This window comes from Mytilus edulis, chromosome 12 (assembly GCF_963676685.1).
Source record: "Mytilus edulis chromosome 12, xbMytEdul2.2, whole genome shotgun sequence".
Lineage (NCBI taxonomy): Eukaryota > Metazoa > Mollusca > Bivalvia > Mytilida > Mytilidae > Mytilus > Mytilus edulis.
Window position 1 is genome coordinate 44689125 of NC_092355.1, and position 24765 is coordinate 44713889.

The 24765-nt window shown below is 32.9% G+C and overlaps 1 protein-coding gene across 1 annotated transcript; it reads right to left on the reverse strand.

Moving 5' to 3' along the window:
- Positions 1 to 18: 18 nt before the first annotated feature.
- Positions 19 to 17343, reverse strand: LOC139498559 (RCC1-like G exchanging factor-like protein). The gene is given in 12 exon segments (XM_071286996.1): positions 19 to 111; positions 977 to 1062; positions 2087 to 2210; positions 2212 to 2261; positions 3091 to 3360; positions 4593 to 4677; positions 5100 to 5218; positions 7535 to 7663; positions 8115 to 8244; positions 9209 to 9306; positions 9823 to 10044; positions 17218 to 17343. Coding segments are annotated over 11 exon segments (1383 nt in total). The 5' UTR covers positions 10037 to 10044; positions 17218 to 17343; the 3' UTR covers positions 19 to 33.
- Between the last annotated feature and the right edge of the window lie 7422 nt (positions 17344 to 24765).

The following is a 24765-nucleotide window of genomic DNA, read 5'->3' on the forward strand; positions in this document are numbered from 1 at the left end:
CTCATTGAATAATTTGCTGTATTGTGATAAACCTCAGCAAAATGATTTACATAACACAACAGTATGGTCCACTCCACATTGTATACTATGAGTCTCTGCTGGTATGGATACCTGCAAAATAAATTGATTCTTTTCGATGATATCTAATGAATGAGGCAAAAATCAATTATTTCAGCATTAATACGTTACTGACAAAACAAATTGTCCTCCAGCATCCAAGCCAGGCAAATTTTCTTCGCACAAGGTTACAATACAACCATAAATAAATGTGGAATGTGTCCATTGGACACTGATGATGCCACCACTTGCATACCCTATAAAGCTATAAAGTGACATTACTGAAGAACTGTAAAAGTGATGCTACTAAAATTTTTACTTGATCTGAGCTTTGTGGTAATAAATATTGTCTATAAGTCTTATAAGATTTGGTTTATGCTAACTTAGTAAGAGAAAATAAAATAAAACAGCAATTTTTAGGTTCATAAAGAAGCATAACTCAAGAACAGTAAAAGAGACACCCACAAATTTCAATATTGATCTGTATTATGTAGTAATAAGCATTGTGTATAAGTTTTATAACATTTGGTTGGGTCAAACTGAAGTTAGAGAATGGAAACAAACTTTGGGACAGACGTATAGACATACAGATGGACTAGAGTAAAACTTAATCCCCCTTCCGCCATAAAAATGTATCTCTTATTTTCTGGTAAAGAAATAATTTATTCATTATTTGAACACCCAGAAATGTTTTACTTAAGAGAATATATAATAACAATTCCAGACTGCATGAAAAAAAGTGTGGAATAACCTGATTCTCTCACTTGTCAAAACCATCCATTCATCAAATCATTACTTTACATGAGAATATAATTGTAGACAGCTGGCCCAAATAGAATTTGTTCTCTCTATTCAATATCAGCCATGCATTAAAAGGAGTCTCTTTGAAAAATTAAGTGACAAAGTTTTTCGTACCCACCTTCAAAGGAAAATACTGATCTCTCTGAATGCCAAGACCTAAACATCCGTGTTTGTCTTTGCCCCATGTATATACAGAGCCATTATCTGAAATTTCAATAAGTTAAACTACATTTAAATAAGTAAGACCATGTACATTGTGTTTGCATTTCATTTAAACTATTGCTTATTATTGAATGAATACTGATGAATCATGTATAAAGATGTTTGTTAACTGCTCTTATTATTGTAATCCTTTAATTCAGAGTTCATGTACAGTTGTTAATAGTTTTATGTTTCCACTACCTAAAATATTTATCAAAATTGAAGTAAACTCTTACAATTGCTTTTTTGACTTTCTAAAGAATTAACAAATGACTTTCTTTTTCTGGTAAGTGATAGAACACTCATGATACAGACACAAGCTATAATATAGGCATTTTTTTTAGTTAAATGCTCTGTTTTCTTCCGAATTCAACTGAGTCTTTTACCAAGAACCCCAAACGCTGGTGGAGCCAAAAATGGAGTTGATAGATAACCATATTTGCTAGATAGATAAAAAGAAAAATTTCCTAGATGTCATTGATAGAAATCAAAAGTTTTACCTTATACATAATTCAATTACAAACGAAAGAGAACCAACGCCTGGTGAATCAGTAGTATGATAGATTACCTAAAGTGGATACCTCGGGTATGCAGGGTTGTTATGATAAAAAACATAAAATGTAGTGTTGATCAATAAATTTTTGCAGCAGCCCCTAAAGTGTTGTTGTTATAAGACTTTCTACATCTTATACATAATTGATTGACAGAATTAACCAAACATATTGCACAAAACACAACCTCCATTAATTCAAAACTTTAGACTTGTTGAAAAACTTTTGAAAAGCAATATTCAAAAATCACCTTTCTGCAATCACTGCTTGTTGATACATAATTCAATTTAAAGCCTGTAAATGTTGAGACAAAAAATTGTGAACACCTCAAATCAAGTAAGCAGATTGTGTCAAAAACAAGTTTTCAAATATCCATGACAAGGCAAGTTTTCCTAAATCCCAAACTTTGTTCCCACTTAAACAAATGATTCCATAGTACATGTATACATAACATAACATCAGTTAACATAACCTACTTGTGAGTGCCACAAAGTGATGAAGGCCACATACAACATCTATAATTGATACATCTGGTTCTAACTCGTTACAACCAAACAATGGGGGAGGAATCATTTCTGGTTCTGCAGCCGATTCTAACTTTTGGACCTTTACCAAGTATACCATATCCCCATACAAAAAGTTCTCCTTTAGCTGAAAGTAAACAAACATTTATTTATCTTTAAAAAGAATACTATGACACCATACAAATACTGTAAACCAACTTATTTTCAGGGATACTTCATTTCGTATGTATCCCTTTTTAGACAATTTTGTAGCCACCTATTTTCAAGGTTTTCTTATATTCTTGATGTATTTATATAAGGGAGAACCACTTAACATTTCGATATGTTTCTCCTCAAGAAAGTCCTGAAATAAATTGATAGCAAAAATAAGTTTGTTAACAGTAGTTCTCCTTTAGCTGAAAATAAACAAACATTTCATATCTGATTTATAAATTAACTTTAATTTTACTGGCTTTATTTCATAAATGTAAAACAATTATGATCCTACAAAATTGTTTAATTTCAATATACAATTTTCATAGGGACACTCACTTAATTTTTTATTGCATTTACTGGTCCGTTATGATGTTTGAATTGATATTTGATAAACGACCTAACAATAATGTCTTTCTTTTTCTTTTAATGTCTTTACAGTTTAACAATATTAATCAAATACTTCATTATTTGGTAAATAGTTAAATGACAAAATTAAGGGATTTGGTAAAATATTGCGCAAAGTTTTACACAAAAGTAATAATGTTTTATTTTTTACCTTGAGAAAGAAAGTGTGATGTACATGAAATGAAAACAATCAATACATCTGCAAAACTGTTTTTGCTGTTCTAAGTATTGACAGTTGCTTCAAAGTTACAAACAAAATATATAATGAAGTTATTAGAATAGAAATCTGATGGAATTTCATTGAATTTTCTGAAACCTTTTTTTTATTTTTAAGTTATCCATAATAGCGTACTTACTATTGACTATTGCACATTTAGATCCAGCAGAAGCTGCTTTTATAATTTTCCCACAATGCTTCAGTGGTAAATACTTAGGTGTATTAATCTGTGTCTGATCTGTAACTATTGACAACTGGTTGTATTCTGAATTCCCCCATGCAAACACATCCCCATCCTCAGACAATGCTAACACACAATCCCCAGTTGATGCTATTTGAGTAATCTTAACTCCATCTATCCCTCCTATTATCTTGGTTGGTTGCGAAGTTGTTCTGTAATGACCCAGACCTGGAGAGAAAAGGAATCTAAATTTATATAAACATAAAAAAAAAACTGAGCCAGCAGTGCATGATACACCAACCCTTTAATTTCTATCACTATAGTCTCTAAGTCTCAGAGCATCAAAGCTGATAATTAAATATTCAAAAGTAATGTCTAAAAGCTGTTTGAGCAGAACCAAAAAATTTCTATATTTTGACAAACTAAGTCCATTACTGTGATATAAATTAACAATTTGAAAAATCATCAGAATTAAAAGGTACCTTGACTTTATAGAACCAACATTGTAAATATTTCCATAATGAATGAATTGTTCTATTCCATGTTATTGGAAGACATACCCCCAAATGATCAATTTTAAGGATTAATGTTCAATATATTAGATATTTAATATCAACTCAAAATTGATGTAAAACTAAGCACCATAATACATGTACCTTGTCATTTCCAAAAGTTTAGAATACTAAAATGCCTGTCTAGAGGGTGGCAAAGGGTTATTTTCGTGCAACGTGTTTTGCCATTTTTATTTCACGTGCAGCCGTGAACAAGGTTCGTTATTCTCCGTGTTTCGTGAAATAGGTAAAAAGATCAACGTGCAAGACATTTTTAATTGTTTGTTCATCGTGAAATGGCAATTTTATTTCGCGTTCTTCCATGCAGATACCTCCCTTTACGCCCCTCTTTTAGGGTTGATCATCGCTACATATTTCCTCAGTTAGGGTTTTCTTTTACCTTTCCAAAATGTAGGTATTGCCATGCTTATTTTTCAAGAATGTAATAAAAAGTATAGGGTACTGTGCTATATTTGAAGCAAAAAGTTGTGCATAGATTATTTATGAAAAAACAGATTTTGTAAATAGAAAGAAATCTTTGATATACAGAATTCTGAAGAAAAAAAACAGATGATAGGTTTTATAACATGCTTTAGCGAAATGAAAATAAGAAATGGTGTCACCAAACTAATAATCCTGCTACAAGTGAACAGAAAAGGTCATATTTTTTTTAGTATATTAGTTATCTCCCCTTATATGGCTAAGTTGAACTTTAACAAGTATTTGGTATTCATAAACAATAGTTATACACTAAAATAATTATTCAGTTTCAAAATTTGCAGATTACAGCAAAGAACTAGATTGAGTGTGTACTTTTATTTCATTTTACAATCTGAGAAGGAGTTATACTACTCATCTACCTTAATTACAACATTTTATTTTGAAAATCTGGACTGAATAATGATATACCTGTTTGTCCATCACAACCTAATCCACAGCTATACACTTCTCCATCTGTTGTCAACAAAAAACTATGATCGTGGCCACAAACTATCTGTAAATTTATAAATCATATTTCATGTATTTAGGATTATGTATTAAGGAAATATTGAAAGAACATTTCTGTTAGTAGAACTTACTAAGTATAAACCTTAAATTTAATTGTAATATACGAATAGTATGTATTACTATAAAGTGCAATATTTTCTATCTCAAGGCAAAACCCATGCTATGCTTAAATATAACATAAGTAGTCTAGACAAGCTAGAAGAAGCTGTCTTCTTATTTCTATTTTCTGGTTTTCTGATGACAGAAAGGATTTTAATTATCATATTAAGGTTGTGATGCTAACAAAATGCTTATTATCTTTCTTAAAAAATTTAAATTTAAATTTGACAAACTAAGCCTTCATCTTAATTGAAATGTATAAATATATCCTGCAAATAAGATTTGTTACATGTATGCATTTAATTTTACCTTAGCAATGTTGTCAGGAATGTCTTTCATTTTATTTACTCTAGGATTCTGTCCATATACCTCCCCTTCCACTATAGGTCTCCCACACTGTCCATAGGCATTGTTCCCCAATGTAAATACTGTTCAAATAACAAAGACATATCTATCTAGTTAGAGTGTATGGTGTGATCAAAATACTCGTACTGGTCAGTAAAAATTGTAATTGTAGAAAACATGGAATTTCTGAAATATTATTTATGAACCAATAATGAAAAAAAAATCACTTTTTATATACCGTTTTTCAAAATTGTATCCTTAAAATGTCAAAATATTCCAAAGAAACTAAAAAATTTATTAAAAGAGAAACAATGGGCCACTTTAATGCTAAGTTCATTATCTTATTTGGAAGACATTTACATGGAAGGCAACAACAAAACATTAACCATAAAACAAAACGTCCTTGGAGACAGACAGACAAATGAAAGCAATTGTACTTGTTACTGAATATTGTGCAATTTTGTGGCAGTAGCATTTAAGATTGGAGTCAAGCGAACCTCCTGCTGGATTTGAACTCGTACCCTCAGTGTTGACAGATAATGATTTAGATAACTCAGCTCTTTTCTTTGAGCAAAAGCTTTTATATAGATCATGTAATTTCTGGTACTAAGCAACTTCCTTAACAATAAGTACCAGTGTATGGCCTCAACCACAAAACTGTTGTGTCTCTTTAAACTGGTACTTACCCCCTTCCTTATTAGTGAGTACCAGTGTATGGCCTCTACAACAAACTGTTGTGTCTCTTTAAACTGGTACTTACCCCCATCCTTGTCAGTGAGTACCAGTGTATGGCCTCAACTACAATCAGCTGTGTCTCTGTAAACTGGTACTTACCCCCTTCCTTATCAATGAGTACCAGTGTATGACCTCTACAACAAACTGTTGTGTTTCTTTAAACTGGTACTTACCCCTTCCTTAACAATGAGTACCAGTGTATGGCCTCAACCATAAACTGTTGTGTCTCTTTATACTGGAACTTACCCTCTTCCTTATCAGTGAGTACCAGTGTATGACCTCAACTACAATCAGCTGTGTCTCTGTAAACTGGTACTTACTCCCATTCTTGTCAGTGAGTACCAGTGTATGGCCTCAACCATAAACTGTTGTGTCTCTTTTAACTGGTGCTTACCCTCTTCCTTATCAGTGAGTACCAGTGTATGACCTCAACTACAATCAGCTGTGTCTCTGTAAACTGGTACTTACCCCCTTCCTTATCAATGAGTACCAGTGTATGACCTCTACAACAAACTGTTGTGTTTCTTTAAACTGGTACTTACCCCTTCCTTATCAGTGAGTACCAGTGTATGACCTCAACCACAAACTGTTGTGTCTCTTTATACTGGAACTTACCCTCTTCCTTATCAGTGAGTACCAGTGTATGACCTCAACTACAATCAGCTGTGTCTCTGTAAACTGGTACTTACTCCCATTCTTGTCAGTGAGTACCAGTGTATGGCCTCAACCATAAACTGTTGTGTCTCTTTTAACTGGTGCTTACCCTCTTCCTTATCAGTGAGTACCAGTGTATGACCTCAACTACAATCAGCTGTGTCTCTGTAAACTGGTACTTACTCCCATTCTTGTCAGTGAGTACCAGTGTATGGCCTCAACCATAAACTGTTGTGTCTCTTTTAACTGGTGCTTACTCCCATTCTTGTCAGTGAGTACCAGTGTATGGCCTCAACCACAAACTGTTGTGTCTCTTTAAACTGGTACTTACCACCTTCACTATCAGTGAGCACCAGTGTATGACCTCAACCACAAACTGTTGTGTCTCTTTATACTGGCACTTACCCTCTTCCTTATCAGTGAGTACCAGTGTATGACCTCAACTACAATCAGCTGTGTCTCTGTAAACTGGTACTTACCCCTTCCTTAACAATGAGTACCAGTGTATGGCCTCAACCATAAACTGTTGTGTCTCTTTATACTGGCACTTACCCTCTTCCTTATCAGTGAGTACCAGTGTATGACCTCAACTACAATCAGCTGTGTCTCTGTAAACTGGTACTTACTCCCATTCTTGTCAGTGAGTACCAGTGTATGGCCTCAACCATAAACTGTTGTGTCTCTTTTAACTGGTGCTTACTCCCATTCTTGTCAGTGAGTACCAGTGTATGGCCTCAACCATAAACTGTTGTGTCTCTTTTAACTGGTGCTTACTCCCATTCTTGTCAGTGAGTACCAGTGTATGGCCTCAACCACAAACTGTTGTGTCTCTTTAAACTGGTACTTACCACCTTCACTATCAGTGAGCACCAGTGTATGACTTCAACCTCAAAATGTTGTGTCTCTATAAACTGGTACTTACCATCGTCTTTATCAGTGAGTACCAGTGTATGACCTCTACCACAAGCTACCTGAGTTATGTTAGTATTTCCCTATGAACTGGTACTTACCACCTTCTTTATCAGTGAGTATCAGTGTATGACCTCTACCACAAGCTACCTGAGTTATGTTAGTTGTGTCCCTGTGATCAAGTGGGAGATCTATCAGGGTTGGTTCTATCACATAGTCTAACACTCGACCTGAAAGTATTTATAGGAATATAGAAAAACATAAGAGCATAACTTCAATAATTTCAAAAATAGGAAAAAAAGAAACAAACAGCATGAACAGAGGTTCGAAAGGAATGGTTATTGCAATATATAGAAATCACTCTGCAAATTGAAAAAAAAATACTAATGCTACTTAAAAAATGTTTGAACTGAATGCTTCAAACATCCATCAAAATTTTGTTTTCAAAAACTCATTAATCATGTTAATGTCAATTAAACTATGGAAACAATATATTTCAAAAGACATTTACATGTGTGTAATAAAATTAACTGTACAAATTTTAACTCAACTAGATGGGTATTTTAACAACTATTGTATCCTCAGTGATATTCAAGGCCAACATATTTGCAATCCAAAACCTAATGCAACATTAAATGCTTAACATATTACACCTTCTACATGTTTTTTATGTTTAAATACCTGTATTTCTTGGAAACTCATGATAACCAATTTGTGAATCTGTATTTATTCCTGTGCCATATAACCTGTTACCACGGAAACTTGTGGTGACATAAACAGTAAAACCATACCCACAACCCACTTTGGTGACCTGTTAATAGAAGAAAACATTTCTAAGCAATGTACTGGCATGATTAGTATGTTAGTGAACAACAACAACATTTCCTTTGGCTTGTAAGAGGTTCATTCATGGCTTGTAAGAGGTTCATTTGTGGCTTGTAAGAGGTTCATTCATGGCTTGTAAGAGGTTCATTCCTGGCTTGTAAGAGGTTCATTCGTGACTTGTAAGAGGTTCATTCGTGGCTTGTAAGAGGTTCATTCGTGGCTTGTAAGAGGTTCATTCATGGCTTGTAAGAGGTTCATTCATGGCTTGTAAGAGGTTCATTCATGGCTTGTAAGAGGTTCATTCATGGCTTGTAAGAGGTTCATTCATGGCTTGTAAGAGGTTCATTCATGGCTTGTAAGAGGTTCATTCCTGGCTTGTAAGAGGTTCATTCGTGACTTGTAAGAGGTTCATTCGTGGCTTGTAAGAGGTTCATTCGTGGCTTGTAAGAGGTTCATTCATGGCTTGTAAGAGGTTCATTCATGGCTTGTAAGAGGTTCATTCATGGCTTGTAAGAGGTTCATTCGTGACTTGTAAGAGGTTCATTCGTGGCTTGTAAGAGGTTCATTCGTGGCTTGTAAGAGGTTCATTCGTGGCTTGTAAGAGGTTCATTCATGGCTTGTAAGAGGTTCATTCATGGCTTGTAAGAAGTTCATTCGTTAACATGACATAAAACCTATAAAACCAGGAAAATGCATGTAACAAGTCAGGAATATGGCAGTTATTCGTTTGATGTGTTTTATCTTTCAATTTTGCAATTTGATTAGGAACTTTCTGTTTTAAATTTTCCTTGGAGTTCAGTATTATTGTGATTTAACTTCTTATTTCAACAAAGTATCAAAGACGGTTGGATGGTTGATTTCCAGAACACGTATTTAAGTATTTTAAGAATATTCAAAGAATTAGAATAAACTTTATGTCATATTGAAACCTTTTTCTATTTATATCCTACCTTGAGATTAGCTCTGTCCATAAATTTAACTCTGGCTGGCTGTCTTACTGTGTATATTGGATGCTGTCCTTTCTCAGGCTTTAAATATGATGGAATTCCTGGAAAAGACATCAAAACAAATAAGATATATATAGCTGGCAATTTCCTTTGGCTTGTAAGAGGTTCATTTATGACCATGACATTGAAGGAAACCCCTTACAAGCTCAACAAAATCATAAACCAGTATTGCAATAAAATAATGAAATAACTGATTAATCTTTATAGTCTGGAATCAGGACAATTTGTATATAGATATAGGAAGATGTGGTATGAGTGCCATCCAAGTAACAATTTATAAAAGTAAACCATTATAGGTCAAGGTACGGCCTTCAACACAGAGCCTTGGCTCACACCAAACAGCAAGCTATAAAGGGTCCCAAAAAATTACTAGTGTAAAACCATTCAAACGGAAAACCAACGGTCTCAATATATAATTTTTCTTTATGGATCTAAAGAAGCATACCAGTATGCACAGTATGTACATGTATGTTAACCTTCAGATGTCTCTTCTTGTCTTTTTGTTTCTTTTTGAGAGCTTTCTAGTCGATAGTTCCAAAGATAATAATTTGACCTACCTATTGCCCCTGTTGAAGCACAACCCCAGGCATAAACTCTATCTGCTCTCTTAGAGTTATCTCCAGCATATTGTGTAATTGTTTCTTCCTTCATTTTTCTTTTCTGCTGTTTCTTTGATAATGGAGGTTCTGTAGTGTTTCTTGTTGACATTCGTCTCCATGGTGACCACTTTGATAAACAGTTCAAGCAAATAGAACCTCTTAAAGGATGCATTCTATTAACTGTGGAATAAACATAACATATCAATTAAAAGCGGTCTTCTACACTAAATAAAACAAAATACGATACAACTTAGCAGTATTAAATGAAGAAATTACTCCCTGTAAAAATACATACAAACAAAAGCAAAACCTCATAGAACTTGATAACTTAGATAAACATGATACAATGAGATGTGGGGTTTGAAATTATGTTGATGAACATGATGAGATAGCAATGAAAACAACAATTACAACAGAATTTTATATTACTAAAAAGCGTTCTGAAAAGAAAAAGAAAAAACATTTTTTATAACAATACATGTTTTACTTTACGTTTACTTTTCTACATTGGCTAGAGGTATAGGGGGAGGGTTGAGATCTCACAAACATGTTTAACCCCGCCGCATTTTTGCGCCCGTCCCAAGTCAGGAGCCTCTGGCCTTTGTTAGTCTTGTATTATTTTAATTTTAGTTTCTTGTGTCAGTTTGGAAATTAGTATGGCGTTCATTATCACTGAACTAGTATATATTTGTTTAGGGGCCAGCTGAAGGATGCCTCCAGGTGCGGGAATTTCTCGCTACATTGAAGACCTGTTGGTGACCTTCTGCTGTTGTTTTTTTCTGTGGTTGGGTTGTTGTCTCTTTGGCACATTCCCCATTTACATTCTCAATTTTATTTCCTTTAATAAAAAAAAAATAACCTTTGCTTGTTTTTTCCTTAACCACGTTAATACATGTAATATAAATGGGGATATGCTTGATGCTATATCTAAAGTATTAAGATAGTATTGTTGCACTTTTACATTTTAGATTTCAAAAATGTATATATAAGTTAGTAAGTAAATATAAAAAATAGTATATAAAAGATTCATGAACGATATTGTCATTGATCAAAACATATATTTCGTTATTTGTTAAAAAAATCAGTGCACGAGGTCTAATATTCTACATGGTGAACACTTTCAAAGTTTTGTATTTTATTAAACACACTTGAAATGATGGTGGAAGATAGCAAAAGGGTTTCAACATTCCTGTCACTAAGAAGAGAAAAACCCACTGCTAAAGTAAATATGATATTCTGGCCTTGTGGAGTATGCTGTAAAAGTTGTAAAATTGCATGCATCTGCTGCGACAATTGTGATACTTGGTACTTTCTACAATGTGTAGGGCTGGAATTGGAAGACTTTCAGATGTTCCTTACAGACAAAAACGTGAATTATTCATGCAAAGAGTGTTATTATATGTCTTTCGAAATAGTATTCATATATTATTGTTAAATTTTAAAGATTCATACTTGTTTTTGTGCTTTATAACAAATGTCTAGAATCATGATAATCTTAATTTGCAAAATACTTGTCTAAATTTAAAAACAAAATCAATGTGCATAACTTATTTCATCCACACAAAGTTGTGTCATGCCAATACATTATCTATATATTTTCCCAGGGCCCTTTTTATCTTCTCCTGGCATTTTTTCTTCTCCCCAGAGATGCAAACAGTTTTTTTTTTCCTGTCAGACATTGGGGCCTTCAGGGTACCAAGTTTTGCCAGACCCATCACATTTCTGCCAGACCTATATTTTCACTCAAAATTATCTATTTTTGTAATATTATGAAGAAAAAAAACAGCCCCCCCCCCTTTTTTCCATTTTACCATCCCTTTAGTAGATGTAGAGTATAAAAAGTATTATCAGTTTCACCTGAAGAATTTTTTTATTTTTCATGAATAAATGTTAGCAGTTAATAAAAATGAAATTATTACTGTTTATAAATAACAATGAAATGTAACTGTTTTCTGTTAAGGGGTTTCCCGAATTTTCCCGCCAAAAAGCACATGGCTTTCAACAATTGTAAACAAAGCATTCAATTTGTGATCATGGATTACAGCTTTAATTAATTGAATTTGGATATAGATATTCAACTTAAGGTACAGTCAGGCAATGTTTTTAATTTTTTTATGGATTAAAACTAATTTGAAAGAAAAGTTTAAAAAATAAAACAATTTTTGACATCAAAACAACAGACGATCTGAAATATATTATGAATATTCAGTGACCTATATATTTTTGGAACTCTGCTAGGGGTCAAAGTTACATCATTTTTCAAGCCAATGGTGTGTATTCTCTGTTACAACTAATCAACTGCGTTTGATATAAATATTTCAATAAATTGAGATGTCAAAACTTACCATTTCAAAACAGAAATTTATACTGCAAAAGGTTTATTTTTTTATTTTTTAAGGAGGGATATTTGGAAGTTGTGTCAGGCTATAATATTTATCATTAAAACAGTTTGAACTCCCGATTTCTATTATGTAATCGAAGCCTTGCATGTTGTTCTATCTATAAATCATGCAACATGGTTGTAAAATCACAATTTTATAAACAAAATACTCTGCTGGGACCGACAGGGAAATCAGTTTTGGCTGACCCAAGCAGACTAAAATATTGCCGGCCATCAGGTCCTGCAGAGCAACTAGTTTTGCCGGACCTGCATAAATTCTGCCCCTTAGGTCCGACAGGTCCGACGATTAGTTGCATCTCTGGGGAGTCTCCCCGGGGGCTTTTTCTTCACCCGGGCTCTCTTTAGTAAGGGGACTTTTTTTTGTCCCCTATAACCATGATAACAGTGGAAAAAATCAATAAAAAAAAAAATCGGGAAAATTCCGAAATTTTCAATGTAAATCATTTTTGTACGTTGTACTAATGAACTCAAAATCATGTTGTCACTTTTTTTTTCCACATTTGCGCAGAACGCAGCAATCAACTTCCTTCTTCCAGTCTTGTTGTCATGACACTTTGAGTAGTCTTGTAAAATATAGGAACTCAAGGAACACAATACCAATTTCATTTTTAATAATTCTTTGTCTTTGATATGAATCAACGTTACCTGATGATCGCGTTTCTTTGTTTACATTGAACATGACGTCATAACTTAAATAACGTCACAAGTAAAATCCCTTACAACAGAACCAAAATCAGAAACATTACGGTGTTTCTGTTTCTTTTTTCAACAGATTTTGAAGATACAAAAAAAAAAATTCATAAAGACTTCGTCCCCTTTCACGGGTAATGCTTGCCTCATATTAGTACCCAATCATGATAATGTTTATTTTCATTCTTTAACCCACTTGCTGCCGAGTTTTTTTCCTTGCTTTGTCGCGCCAAAAGCATCTTGACATTTCTTATCTATGACGTTGCAAAACTTCTGCCTATCTGTAGAACTGCGCTTTCCCGCCGTCCATAATTTTTCCCACATCAATGTAGCCGTAATTATGAAAACGATGCATAACTAATTTTATGGAAGTTAAATATGTTCTAAGATTGTCATAAACGATGTTTTTAATACAAGATTATTTAAAAATACAACTTTTAACCTTGGAATATATTTTTTTTTCAAGCATCTTTCTTGTTTTAAAATAAAGTGAAAATAATATACCAATTGCTATACTAGCTTTAAAGGCCACTTTGTTTTATCTTTGTCAAGTGAAATGCATAAATGTTTCTTAACCACCTATAAAATAGTAAAATATTTATTTATACTAAAAATTATCTCTCATATCATTATATAAACGGCAAAACAGCAGCACTCAATGAAAATGAAAATAAAAACAAAGCGTGTACAAATACATAAAAATTAATAAAATCTCCGAGCAGCTGTTCTATGATTCTATGAACTACTTCTTGTTGTAAAGTATCAAACGTGTCAGATTAAAATTATCATGATTTCAATTCTTGTTTCGGTAGGCGAAATATTTTTTATGTAAAAATTATTATCCATATTCATTTTGCTTATTTTTTAATCATGTTTATTACAATTTTGTTGAACACTTATTGGTCAAAATTTTAGAGAATACGAATTAAAAAAAAACATAGTAAAAACCAGGAAAGAAATTCTCTAAAATGAATTTCTATTGTCTACAAGTGAACCTGAATCAATAATAATTCATTTTCATTTACTATGATAAAGTACACACTGTAATTGACATATATATACGAAATATCTTTAAATCTGTTAATTGATAAATTGTTCTCTTCTCAACATTCAGTGGCAAATATTTCATGCAATATTAAGGACGTCTGAAATTCAATATACAATAAATCTATTGCTCAATGAGTCCTACAAAGTAAAAGATCTGTGGTAAATGCCAGAAAAAAGAGGTTGCCACTGGGAAAGGATATCTATGATATATATGATAGGAATAGAAATCATTGTGTCTACTACTAATTTAACATCCCCATTTCGAAAGAAAATAAACATTTTTAAGGCAGTGCTTCCATTATGAAACAGGTTTAAAATGTATTGAAATATCGTATGGCAATACAAGTACATCGGTTAACATGTGTGTACTTTTACAAAAAAATTCCTAACTGATGTATGTCAAGCGTAGTATTTGAGCCCTAAATAAATTATCTAGTTCTTTTAAATAAAGCGTGTATGGAGTATTGTGAATGAATATCAATATTTAATGTAATCAAGTATAACAGTTACCTTTTTTATGATAATTTATCAGGGATAAGATTTTTGATTTATATGAGATATTCTAATTGATAGATGTATGACAAAAAATGTAAAACAAATTTCTCGAAAGAATGCAACATTTTCATGAAAATGACGAACTACATGTAGATAATTAGTTAACAGGTTAAATCAGTTGGTATTATACATGTAGTACTAACAAGCTTATGATCCTGTATCATTTCTTGACACCCTTTTTAAGTATACTTTTAAAGCAGAGATGCAACTAATTGTCGGACCTGTCGGACCTAAGGGGCAGAATTTATGCAGGTCCGGCAAAACTAGTTGCTCTGCAGGACCTGATGGCCGGCAATATTTTAGTCTGCTTGGGTCAGCCAAAACTGATTTCCCTGTCGGTCCCAGCAGAGTATTTTGTTTATAAAATTGTGATTTTACAACCATGTTGCATGATTAGATAGAACAACATGCAAGGCTTCGATTACATAATAGAAATCGGGAGTTCAAACTGTATTAATGATAAATATTATAGCCTGACACAACTTCCAAATATCCCTCCTTAAAAAATAAAAAAATAAACCTTTTGCAGTATAAATTTCTGTTTTGAAATGGTAAGTTTTGACATCTCAATTTATTGAAATATTTATATCAAACGCAGTTGATTAGTTGTAACAGATAATACACACCATTGGCTTGAAAAATGATGTAACTTTGACCCCTAGCAGAGTTCCAAAAATATATAGGTCACTGAATATTCATAATATATTTCAGATCGTCTGTTGTTTTGATGTCAAAAATTGTTTTATTTTTTAAACTTTTCTTTCAAATTAGTTTTAATCCATAAAAAAATTAAAAACATTGCCTGACTGTACCTTAAGTTGAATATCTATATCCAAATTCAATTAATTAAAGCTGTAATCCATGATCACAAATTGAATGCTTTGTTTACAATTGTTGAAAGCCATGTGCTTTTTGGCGGGAAAATTCGGGAAACCCCTTAACAGAAAACAGTTACATTTCATTGTTATTTATAAACAGTAATAATTTCATTTTTATTAACTGCTAACATTTATTCATGAAAAATAAAAAAATTCTTCAGGTGAAACTGATAATACTTTTTATAGTCTACATCTACTAAAGGGATGGTAAAATGGAAAAAAGGGGGGGGGGCTGTTTTTTTTTTCATAATATTACAAAAATAGATAATTTTGAGTGAAAATATAGGTCTGGCAGAAATGTGATGGGTCTGGCAAAACTTGGTACCCTGAAGGCCCCAATGTCTGACAGGAAAAAAAAACTGTTTGCATCTCTGTTAAAGCATTTTATTCAGTTTGCTTCATTCCCGCCAAAATCGCCCTTTTGACGCCGTCCCTTTGGCAGCAAGAGGGTTAAACACTTACAACAGTTTTTCTTATTTAAGTATAAACAGTACAACGTTGTACAATGAAAGGACTGTGTGTAAACTGTTGTCAGTTTTAAGTTATAAACTACATTTTAACTCAAAAACACAAAATAAAATACTAAAGTCTAAGAAGGAAGCAGGACAAAATGCCCCACAACAAAACTCCCCACTTTTTCACCAACTCACCTCACTTTAAAAAAAATCGCCTCACTTGTGAAAAGGGTTAAATCCCGTTAACTTTTCCCCTGTCAACTCGCCCCACTTATTTAAAATCTACTTCAATATATAATTTTCAGTTCTACCAACTAGCCCCACTTAAATGAAAACTAATCTACACAGAATACAAAAAAAAAACAAAAAAAAACGAAATTTATTAAACCAATATTTTTTTAATCAAATGAGGTTTAAAGTTCTTTAAAAAATATAATTGCAAATACATTTTCGTATCATTATTGGAGAATAACTTTATACTTGTAAGCTTAGTTTATATTTGTATAACAATTGAAAAGAAACCTGTTAATTGTATCATAATCATACAATTTAAGGATTTCAATTAACAATTTAACATTATTTTTGATTTTATAGCCCTTCACTAAGGTTTTCATAGGTATTGAAGTGGGGCAGGGACATAGTTATACAACGGGATTGCATCTTTTTTCAAAAGTGGGGCAAGTTGGCACCAATAAATTCATCGTGGTTTATCTAGTTGTCATGAGTGGGGCGAGTTGGCAGACCTTATTTCAGCAAAATTTCAACCCTTTTCATAAGTTGGGCATGTTGTCCATGTTGTCCAACCTATTTGCAATGTGATTTTACACTTTTTTATTAGTGGGGCGAGTTGGTAAACAAGATTGGGGCGATTTTTTAGAAAGTGGGGCGAGTTTGTGAAAAAGTGGGGCGATTAGGTGTGGGAACAGGCACTAGACGTTCTGTCAATAGTATAAAAATATTGGAAATTGGAAGAAAATAGTGTCCATATATATAAAATATTGGCAATTGGAAGAAAATAATTGTCAATATTTTTATACTATTGACAGAACGTCTAGTGCCTGTGGTGTGGGGCGATTTGCCAGTGGGGCGATTGGTCACTCATGGATTCGTCTAAGAATATGCCAGACAGCAAACAATGACATCCACTAATTAAAAGGCTCTTGACTTAGGACAAGCCCATTTAGACTATTACAGGATGAACATGTATGTGACTCATAGAACAGCACAACTACAGTACAAGAACACACGGTAAAAATAACATTCAGTTGAAAAAAGGCTGAACTTATTAGATCTAAATGTACTGACGATGAATTATAAAATTATTTACTTAAACTTTCCTCTCCTAGTTAATTTTTAAGTCAGGCGTTTGATAACAATTAGTCAAAGATGGTGTTATTTTAAATTTGAGATAAAATCCAATATAAAATTGTGTTTTCATGGGCGCAGCCATTTTGGTAAGCGGAAGAAGGGATCCCGTAGACCGCCCTACGTCACGATTCATGAATTATGCATATTCTATTTATAGGCTATTTTTAAACGATTCGGAAAAAACTAATGCTAAAAATAGAATTTTCTTAACATGTAAAACTATCTTAAAAAAACGATGCAAAATCATTAACTTTCATGGAGAGTGGTATGAAGGGTTATTTTCGTGGTACGTGATTGGGTTTTTTTTATTTCACGTTCAACGTGTTTTTACTTTTTTATCATTTTACGTTCAGTAGTGCAAAACAGCGAGGTGTTCAACATGTTCTGCTTAATTTTTATGTAAATTTTATACGTGCTTCGTGATTCAAACGCTTATTTTGCGTGCTCAGTATTTAAAAAAAAAAAAAAAACACTAGACAGGGACAAGAACGAAATTGATATAATTTTGTTTCCGTGATAAGAAATGATAAGGCGGTAAGACCAATGATGTTGTTCTTTTAACGTGAAATGGTGTCTTAAATAGGAAAATGTTTCGCATTACAGAAGCATATATCATTGTGCCCTCATTAAGCAAATACATATTCCTTTTTAAGATATATATGATATTTCACATACTAGTATATATGACACACAGTAGTGGTGCCTTAATTATGTTGTAAAGACTTGCAAATGTCCCATGCACGTGATCCCATGGCTTTGAATATACTATGGAGTTAATAATATTTTTATTATCTGCTTAATAGAGTACTTTGGTGTACGCAAATTGAAAAAAAAAACATGTAGCTAACACGTTCTTAGAAACGAGACATTACCTTTACAGGGTGTGAGGGGTTGGTGATTTTGGTGCTGGTCTTCGTTTCCCCTGTTATTTGTTTATAATGAAGCTACATGTTCTATTAGGGCGTTCTATGGGATCTTCTGGGCGGTCTACGTGATCCCCTGTTGTCTGAACCTTATATTTATAGTTATAGAACGTTCTATAGGATCTCCTATATTGTTTGTTTATCATGTATATAGCAAAGGACGTTCTACAGGATCCCCTGTTGTCTGAACATTATATATAAAGTATAGAACGTTCTATAGGATACTCTATTGTTTGTTTTTGAAGTATCTAATAGAGGAATTTTTACGAGATCCCTTGGTCGGTCTGTGTGATCCCCTGCTTTCTCAACATTATGTATATACTACAAGACGTTCTAAAGTATCCCCCGTTGTTTGTTTTTCAAGTATATACTATAGGGCGTTCTACACGATCCCCTGGTCGGTCTACGGGATCCCCTGTTTTCTCAACATAATATATCTACTATAAGACGTTCTATAGGATCCCCTATTGTTTTTTAATCAAGTATATACTAAAGGGCGTTCTACAGGATCCCCTGGGCGGTCTTCAGGATCCCCTGTTGTCTTTACATTATACATGTATATGTAATAAATGGCGTTCTATATATAAGACCCCCTGTCGATTGTTTTTCATGTTTATACTATAGGGCTTTCTATATGATCCCTTTGGCGGTCTGCAGGAATCTTTGTTTTTCAGCATAATATATGTACTATAGGACGTTCTTTTGATTGTTTTTCATGTTTATACTAAAGGGCGTTCTACAGGATACCATGGGCGGTCTACAGGATCCCCTGTTGTCTTTACATTATATATCTACTATGAGACGTTCTATCGGATCCCTATATTGTTTGTTTATTATTCATATACTAAAGGGCGTTCTACTGGATCCCCTGGGTGGTCTACAGGATCTCCTGTTTTCTCAACATAATATATCTACTATAAGACGTTCTATAGGATCCCATGTTGTTTGTTAATCATTTATATACTAAAGGGCGTTCAATAGGATCCCCTAGGCAGTCTACAGGATCCCCTTTTGTCTGAACATTATATATTTACTATAGAACCTTCTACAGGATCCCCAGTTGTTTGTTTATCAGACAACAGGGGATCTGGAGAACACGCCCTTTAGTATATACATTATAAACAAACAATATGGGATCCTATATATATTTTTTCCCAAAATTACAGGGCCCATAAAGGGCATAAAATCAGATACAATTGATTTACATAATTGGTAACAACAACAATTATAGAGGCATATACATATATATTTGGAATATAAGCATTGGTCAGAATCAAGCCAAAAACCACATATATATTGTGAATAAAAGAATAATAAAATTACATTATATATGTATTTATTCTCAAATTGTTTACTTGACTTAGTGTCAGTGTTCATACCTGATCTCCTTCATTTAAACAGTCACCAATATAACAGACCAGTTTTTCCATAGAGTAACATTTTCTTGGGTCAAGAGCCATAAAAATTTAGAAGATTTATTTAAATTTATAAAATAATAACAATTGTTAGAAATGTCTTGGAAAAAATCGTCCCTTTGAATATCATAAAGAGGGCATTCTAATAAAACATGAAGCTCATCTTCAACTTTACCGAATGAGCAATTAGAACAAAGACGCTCAGATCTTTCTATATGTTTTTTTGAATATCTGTTTGTCTCAATTTTTAAATGAGCGCTTATTCTTAATTTACAAATTGACTGTCTTTTTTTTGAAGTCCTGTAATTCTAAATATTTTTCTTTCTTAAAACAATTTTTTCCCTTTTTCGGAGTTAATGGGTTGATGCTTCAGTTTATTCCAAAATATGAAAGAACTTTTACATAGTTTATTTTTAACATACTATTGATTGGTCAAAATTTGGTAATTCAATCTCTTTCTGAATATAATCTATACTATAGAATACCATGTATTTATATAAGAACTATGTAACTGTATGTTTACAACATATAAATGCATCAAATAATAATCCTTCTTTCAAACATTCCAGTCTATGACAATATTTTAACATTGATAAAATTATAGTAAAATACATAGGAAATCTACCAATCTCTGACATTACAGCTATATTACTTGACTTTCTGTTTACACCAAAAATATATTTCATAAATTTGGTATGAGCTTTTTCAGAAGAATCCTGACCAAAAACTTGTTCCTATAGAGAACGTTCTATACTCAGTGGCGGATCCAGGGGGGGGGGGGGGGTTCCGGGGGTGCGCACCCCCCCTTTATTTTTGCCGATCAATGCATTCGTATCGGGACATATGTTTTACACCCCCCTTTGCCCTGGGTGCCCTGGGATAGCACCCCCCCCCCTTTCGAAAATTCCTGCATCCGCCCCTGTATACTATAGTAGATATAAAATATTCAGACAACAAGGGATCCTGTAGAACGTCCTTTAGTGTATACATAATAAACAAACAATATAAGGGATCCTATAGAACGTTCTGCAGTAGATATATGAGGTTCAGACTACAGGGGATCATGTAGAACGACCAGGGGAGCCTGTAGAACGCCCTAACCATGCTAACAGTAGCTTTATTGTAAACAAGTAACAATGGTTCCTATAGAACGTCCAGCTATAGTAGAATGGTCAGACAACAGGGGGTCAGATTACAGATTCGTTTCTTTAAACGCAGACCAGTTTTAACACCCTCTGACACTCCTGTAAAGCCTTAGTACGTGTAACATGTTTAACATGTGTAAGCTACATTTTTTAAATTTGCCTACATAAAAATACTCTTTTAAACGGATAATAAAAATATTAGTAACTCCATAGTATATCCAAAGCCATGGGACCACGTGCATGTGACATTTGCAGGTCTTTACAACATAATTAAGGCACTAAATACTACTGTTGATCATATCTATATGAAATGTATCATGTGTATTTTAAAAAGGAATCTGTATATATATTTGCACTATGATATATGCATGATATGCTACTGTAATGCGGTACTTTTTCCTTTTTTTTCATGTGATAAAAAAATAAATAAAGCAAAATTCACCGTGTTTCATGAAAGTTAATGATTTTGAATTGGTTTTTTTTAATAGTTGTACATGTTGAGAATATTCTATTTTTAGAATAAGTATTTTCAGAATCGTTTATAAATAGCCTATAAATAGAATATGCATAATTCATGAATCGTGACGTAGGGCGGTCTACGGGATCCCTTCTTCCGCTTACCAGCCATTTTCGCATTCTAAATTATGTTCGTTGACTGTTAAGGATATCCGGATTGGGGAAAATGAGTTATTTCCCTTTGTACACTTGTCTCACCAGTCATCCAGGATGAAACTTTTTCATCTTCTTACTCCACTTAAATCAAATTAATTTGAATAATAATTTATGAAAAATAAGCACAAATCATTACGTAACTTGATTATATGATAACAGCTGGGACATAATATTGCTTTACAGTGGCCTAAAGTTGTTAGTTTCTGTGTCATTTTGGTCTCTTGTGGAGATTTGTCTCATTGGCAATCATACCACATCTTCTTTTTTATATTTATTAAAAAGTTATTGTAGCCGCAGTTCTAGTTAGATGACTTAGATCTTATTACGTGATCTATAGAAAAATAGTCTCAGAGTAAACTTATAATATTGAGAATGTAAATGGGGAATATTTCATAGAAACAACAACCCGACCAAAGAGCACTGGCTGACGGACAACAGCCGAAGGCCATCATCGGGTCTCATGCCAAAGCAGCGAGAAATGTTCAGTGGAGATAAACAATTCCGTCCAGTACAGAACTAATGTTAAGTTTTAATAAATCTGACTTCAAACCTTTAACAATATTCGTTAATGCAGTGTTTTCTTTTTTGTTTCTTCATAATTTAATTTATAGTGTCAAAGCTATCCAGCAATTATCATACATGTGCACCTTAGTCTTTCAGTTCAGACTAACTGGATGAAGGTGCACATTCTAATAATTAAATTTAAAAAAAAAGTTTAGTTCAAAATGAAATGAAACAAAGCGAAAACGAAAATCATTTATCTCGTTTCTGTCAAATATGAAAAAAAACGGTTAGAATCTATTTTGTATAGTTTTGATAGATTTTATTTTCAGGTGCACAGAATATTTGTACATGTATATACATATGCCCATTTTCTCAAATGTTTGTGGATGTTATAAACGAAATAAACCCTTTAAATAATAATGATATACACCGTCAAAGTCTGGTTCTTAAATTTAAGTTTACAGGTTTTTTTCACAAGCAAACAAAACTTGCTTACTAGAAAACGCATGTAACATTTGATCTCCAGACTCGTTAATTGCAATATGCAATATGTATGTAACTAGAGCATTGTTATTATGAACTCTTCAGACATCGATCGGTCCTTAGACTCTACGTCAATGGTAATTGACATGATAGTTGGTCATGTAAGGAGATAAACAAATAAACAGTTTGTAAAACTTGCTCTGATAAAAAATGAAACATAAAAGATAATTTGATAGGTAATCATTTCACCTGGTGTTGTCCATATCATTGACATAATGTATATAATATTTATAGATAGATCATTCACGTTTACGTGATGTCAAACTTGATTCTGAATAAACAATTTTGTATATAGAATTCACGGACGGTTGCAAAATCTTGAAAATGCTTAAACGAAAAAAAATCAAATTCTATTTAACAAACATCATAAACAGAATCATGCAAAACTGATGAGGTAAAATGCGGAAAGAAATAATATTCCTACCAGGAACATGCTAGAAATAGATAAAAGGGAGCCGGAATGAGTAACAGCATGTCCATACGAAACCGTCCAGTATATAGATGTCATTGCTTGAGTCACCATCTTAATAACGACTAATCATAAACAACGTTTGCATATTGTCGAAAAGTCCAGTGTTGACTTCTATTTGATATAGGTTCTGCCTGAATAGTCAATTAAAATCAGTAATAAGTTAACGCCATGGTTGTGTATTTTGGGTGTTTGATATAATTTGAGATCGTTCTTAGAGCTGTTTATGCAATTTGCTGGTTCTTTTTCGAAGATGTATGTTCTAGTGGAAGCATTTGTCTATATTGTCAAAAGGTTCTTATTATTATGTTCACATTTAAACCAATTAAGGACCTATCAAAGTTATTATATACATTCTTACCTTTTAACAGTACCGCTTTACTCTTTTTATTGTATTTCTATTTTTAACATTATTCTTAAACTAATATAATTCAAATTAAATCAAATTTGTATTGCCATACAAACTTTAAATATTAAGTTTAAATAATAATAGTTTATCGGGTTTCGAGCCGCGTAGAATTAAGACATACATAATGCCTTTATAGCTTGCTGTTCGGTGTGAGCCTAGGCACCGTGTTGAAGAAATGCCATCATTACCTTAATTAATTCTCCAAAATAATGCAAAATAGTATATAACAAATGACAAGGCTCCTGACTTAAGTCAGGCTTATTATCATAGTTTCTGCAACATAAACCCCCTTTGTAATTAAATTCGTTTCAAAAAGGCATACAACCGAATGGTAACAGTATGATAAAAAAAACAAACACAAACTTAAAAGCAAAATGAGACACAAATGATTCCAAACACTGAAAGTCTTATGGCAGTATATGGACCGTTTCCCCAAAAAGTAAATGGACCGAAGCAGGAAAGAATTGTTTTTACTATCAACGTGTTAATACAAAACAGTATACTTTAATTTTAAACATAAGTACAAAGTATACTTTTTTAAGTCTTGTTATCATCAATGTATTATCTAAACATGACAAGACACTTCAAAATGAGGAAATACATATGTTCTTTTCTGGACTACCTTGTGATTACAAATATTTGTTATTATTTTTGAAATATTTTCATTCAAGCAATTCTATTTTACAAAGAATTCTTTTTAAAGCGTTTTGTGTAAAATACAGTCATGAATGAACATGCAATTAAAATAAAAGCACGACTGGATGTCCCAGTTCAAAATACGGTATGGATCCAGATGTGGATTTAGGTGCCCGTCCCCTTTATGGAGCTTCATTTATAGTTAAGCTAGACTTTGTACTGTTCCACTTCATATTTTGTCAAGTTGAGGAACCAGCGGGCCCCCTTTTCAAAATCCTGATGGATACGCATCTGGGAAACCATGCAATTGATTTCAAACGATATATATATAATTATAATTAATTTGTCATCATGCCGTCCTGATGAGAATTCTCGCAGACACTTAAAAGACGCAATTGAATAATGTCTTCGTCGCTTTTAGCTACAACTCAATCTGAAATTGACTCTTTTCATGTAGAGTGAGATCACATACAAATTCATATACGTGCATATTCATTTTCAATTATATGTGTTCTTATATCTGAGCCATCTTTTTCCAATGCACGTAATTAGATCGGTATCAAATGTTGTTTAAACAAAAAAATGCATGGAAACACATTTTTTTGTTGCAATACATTTCATCAAATAGTACAAGGAAAGTTCTTGTCCAAAAAGTATCTGATATTCTTTAATACGTCTTTAAACTAGAAAAAACCATCAAGGTTATCGCTTGAAATTAGCCTTTTAGCACAAGACTTAAAAGACAGGCATCTGCGTTTCCAACTCAAAGTTAACCTACATGCAAGTTCGAT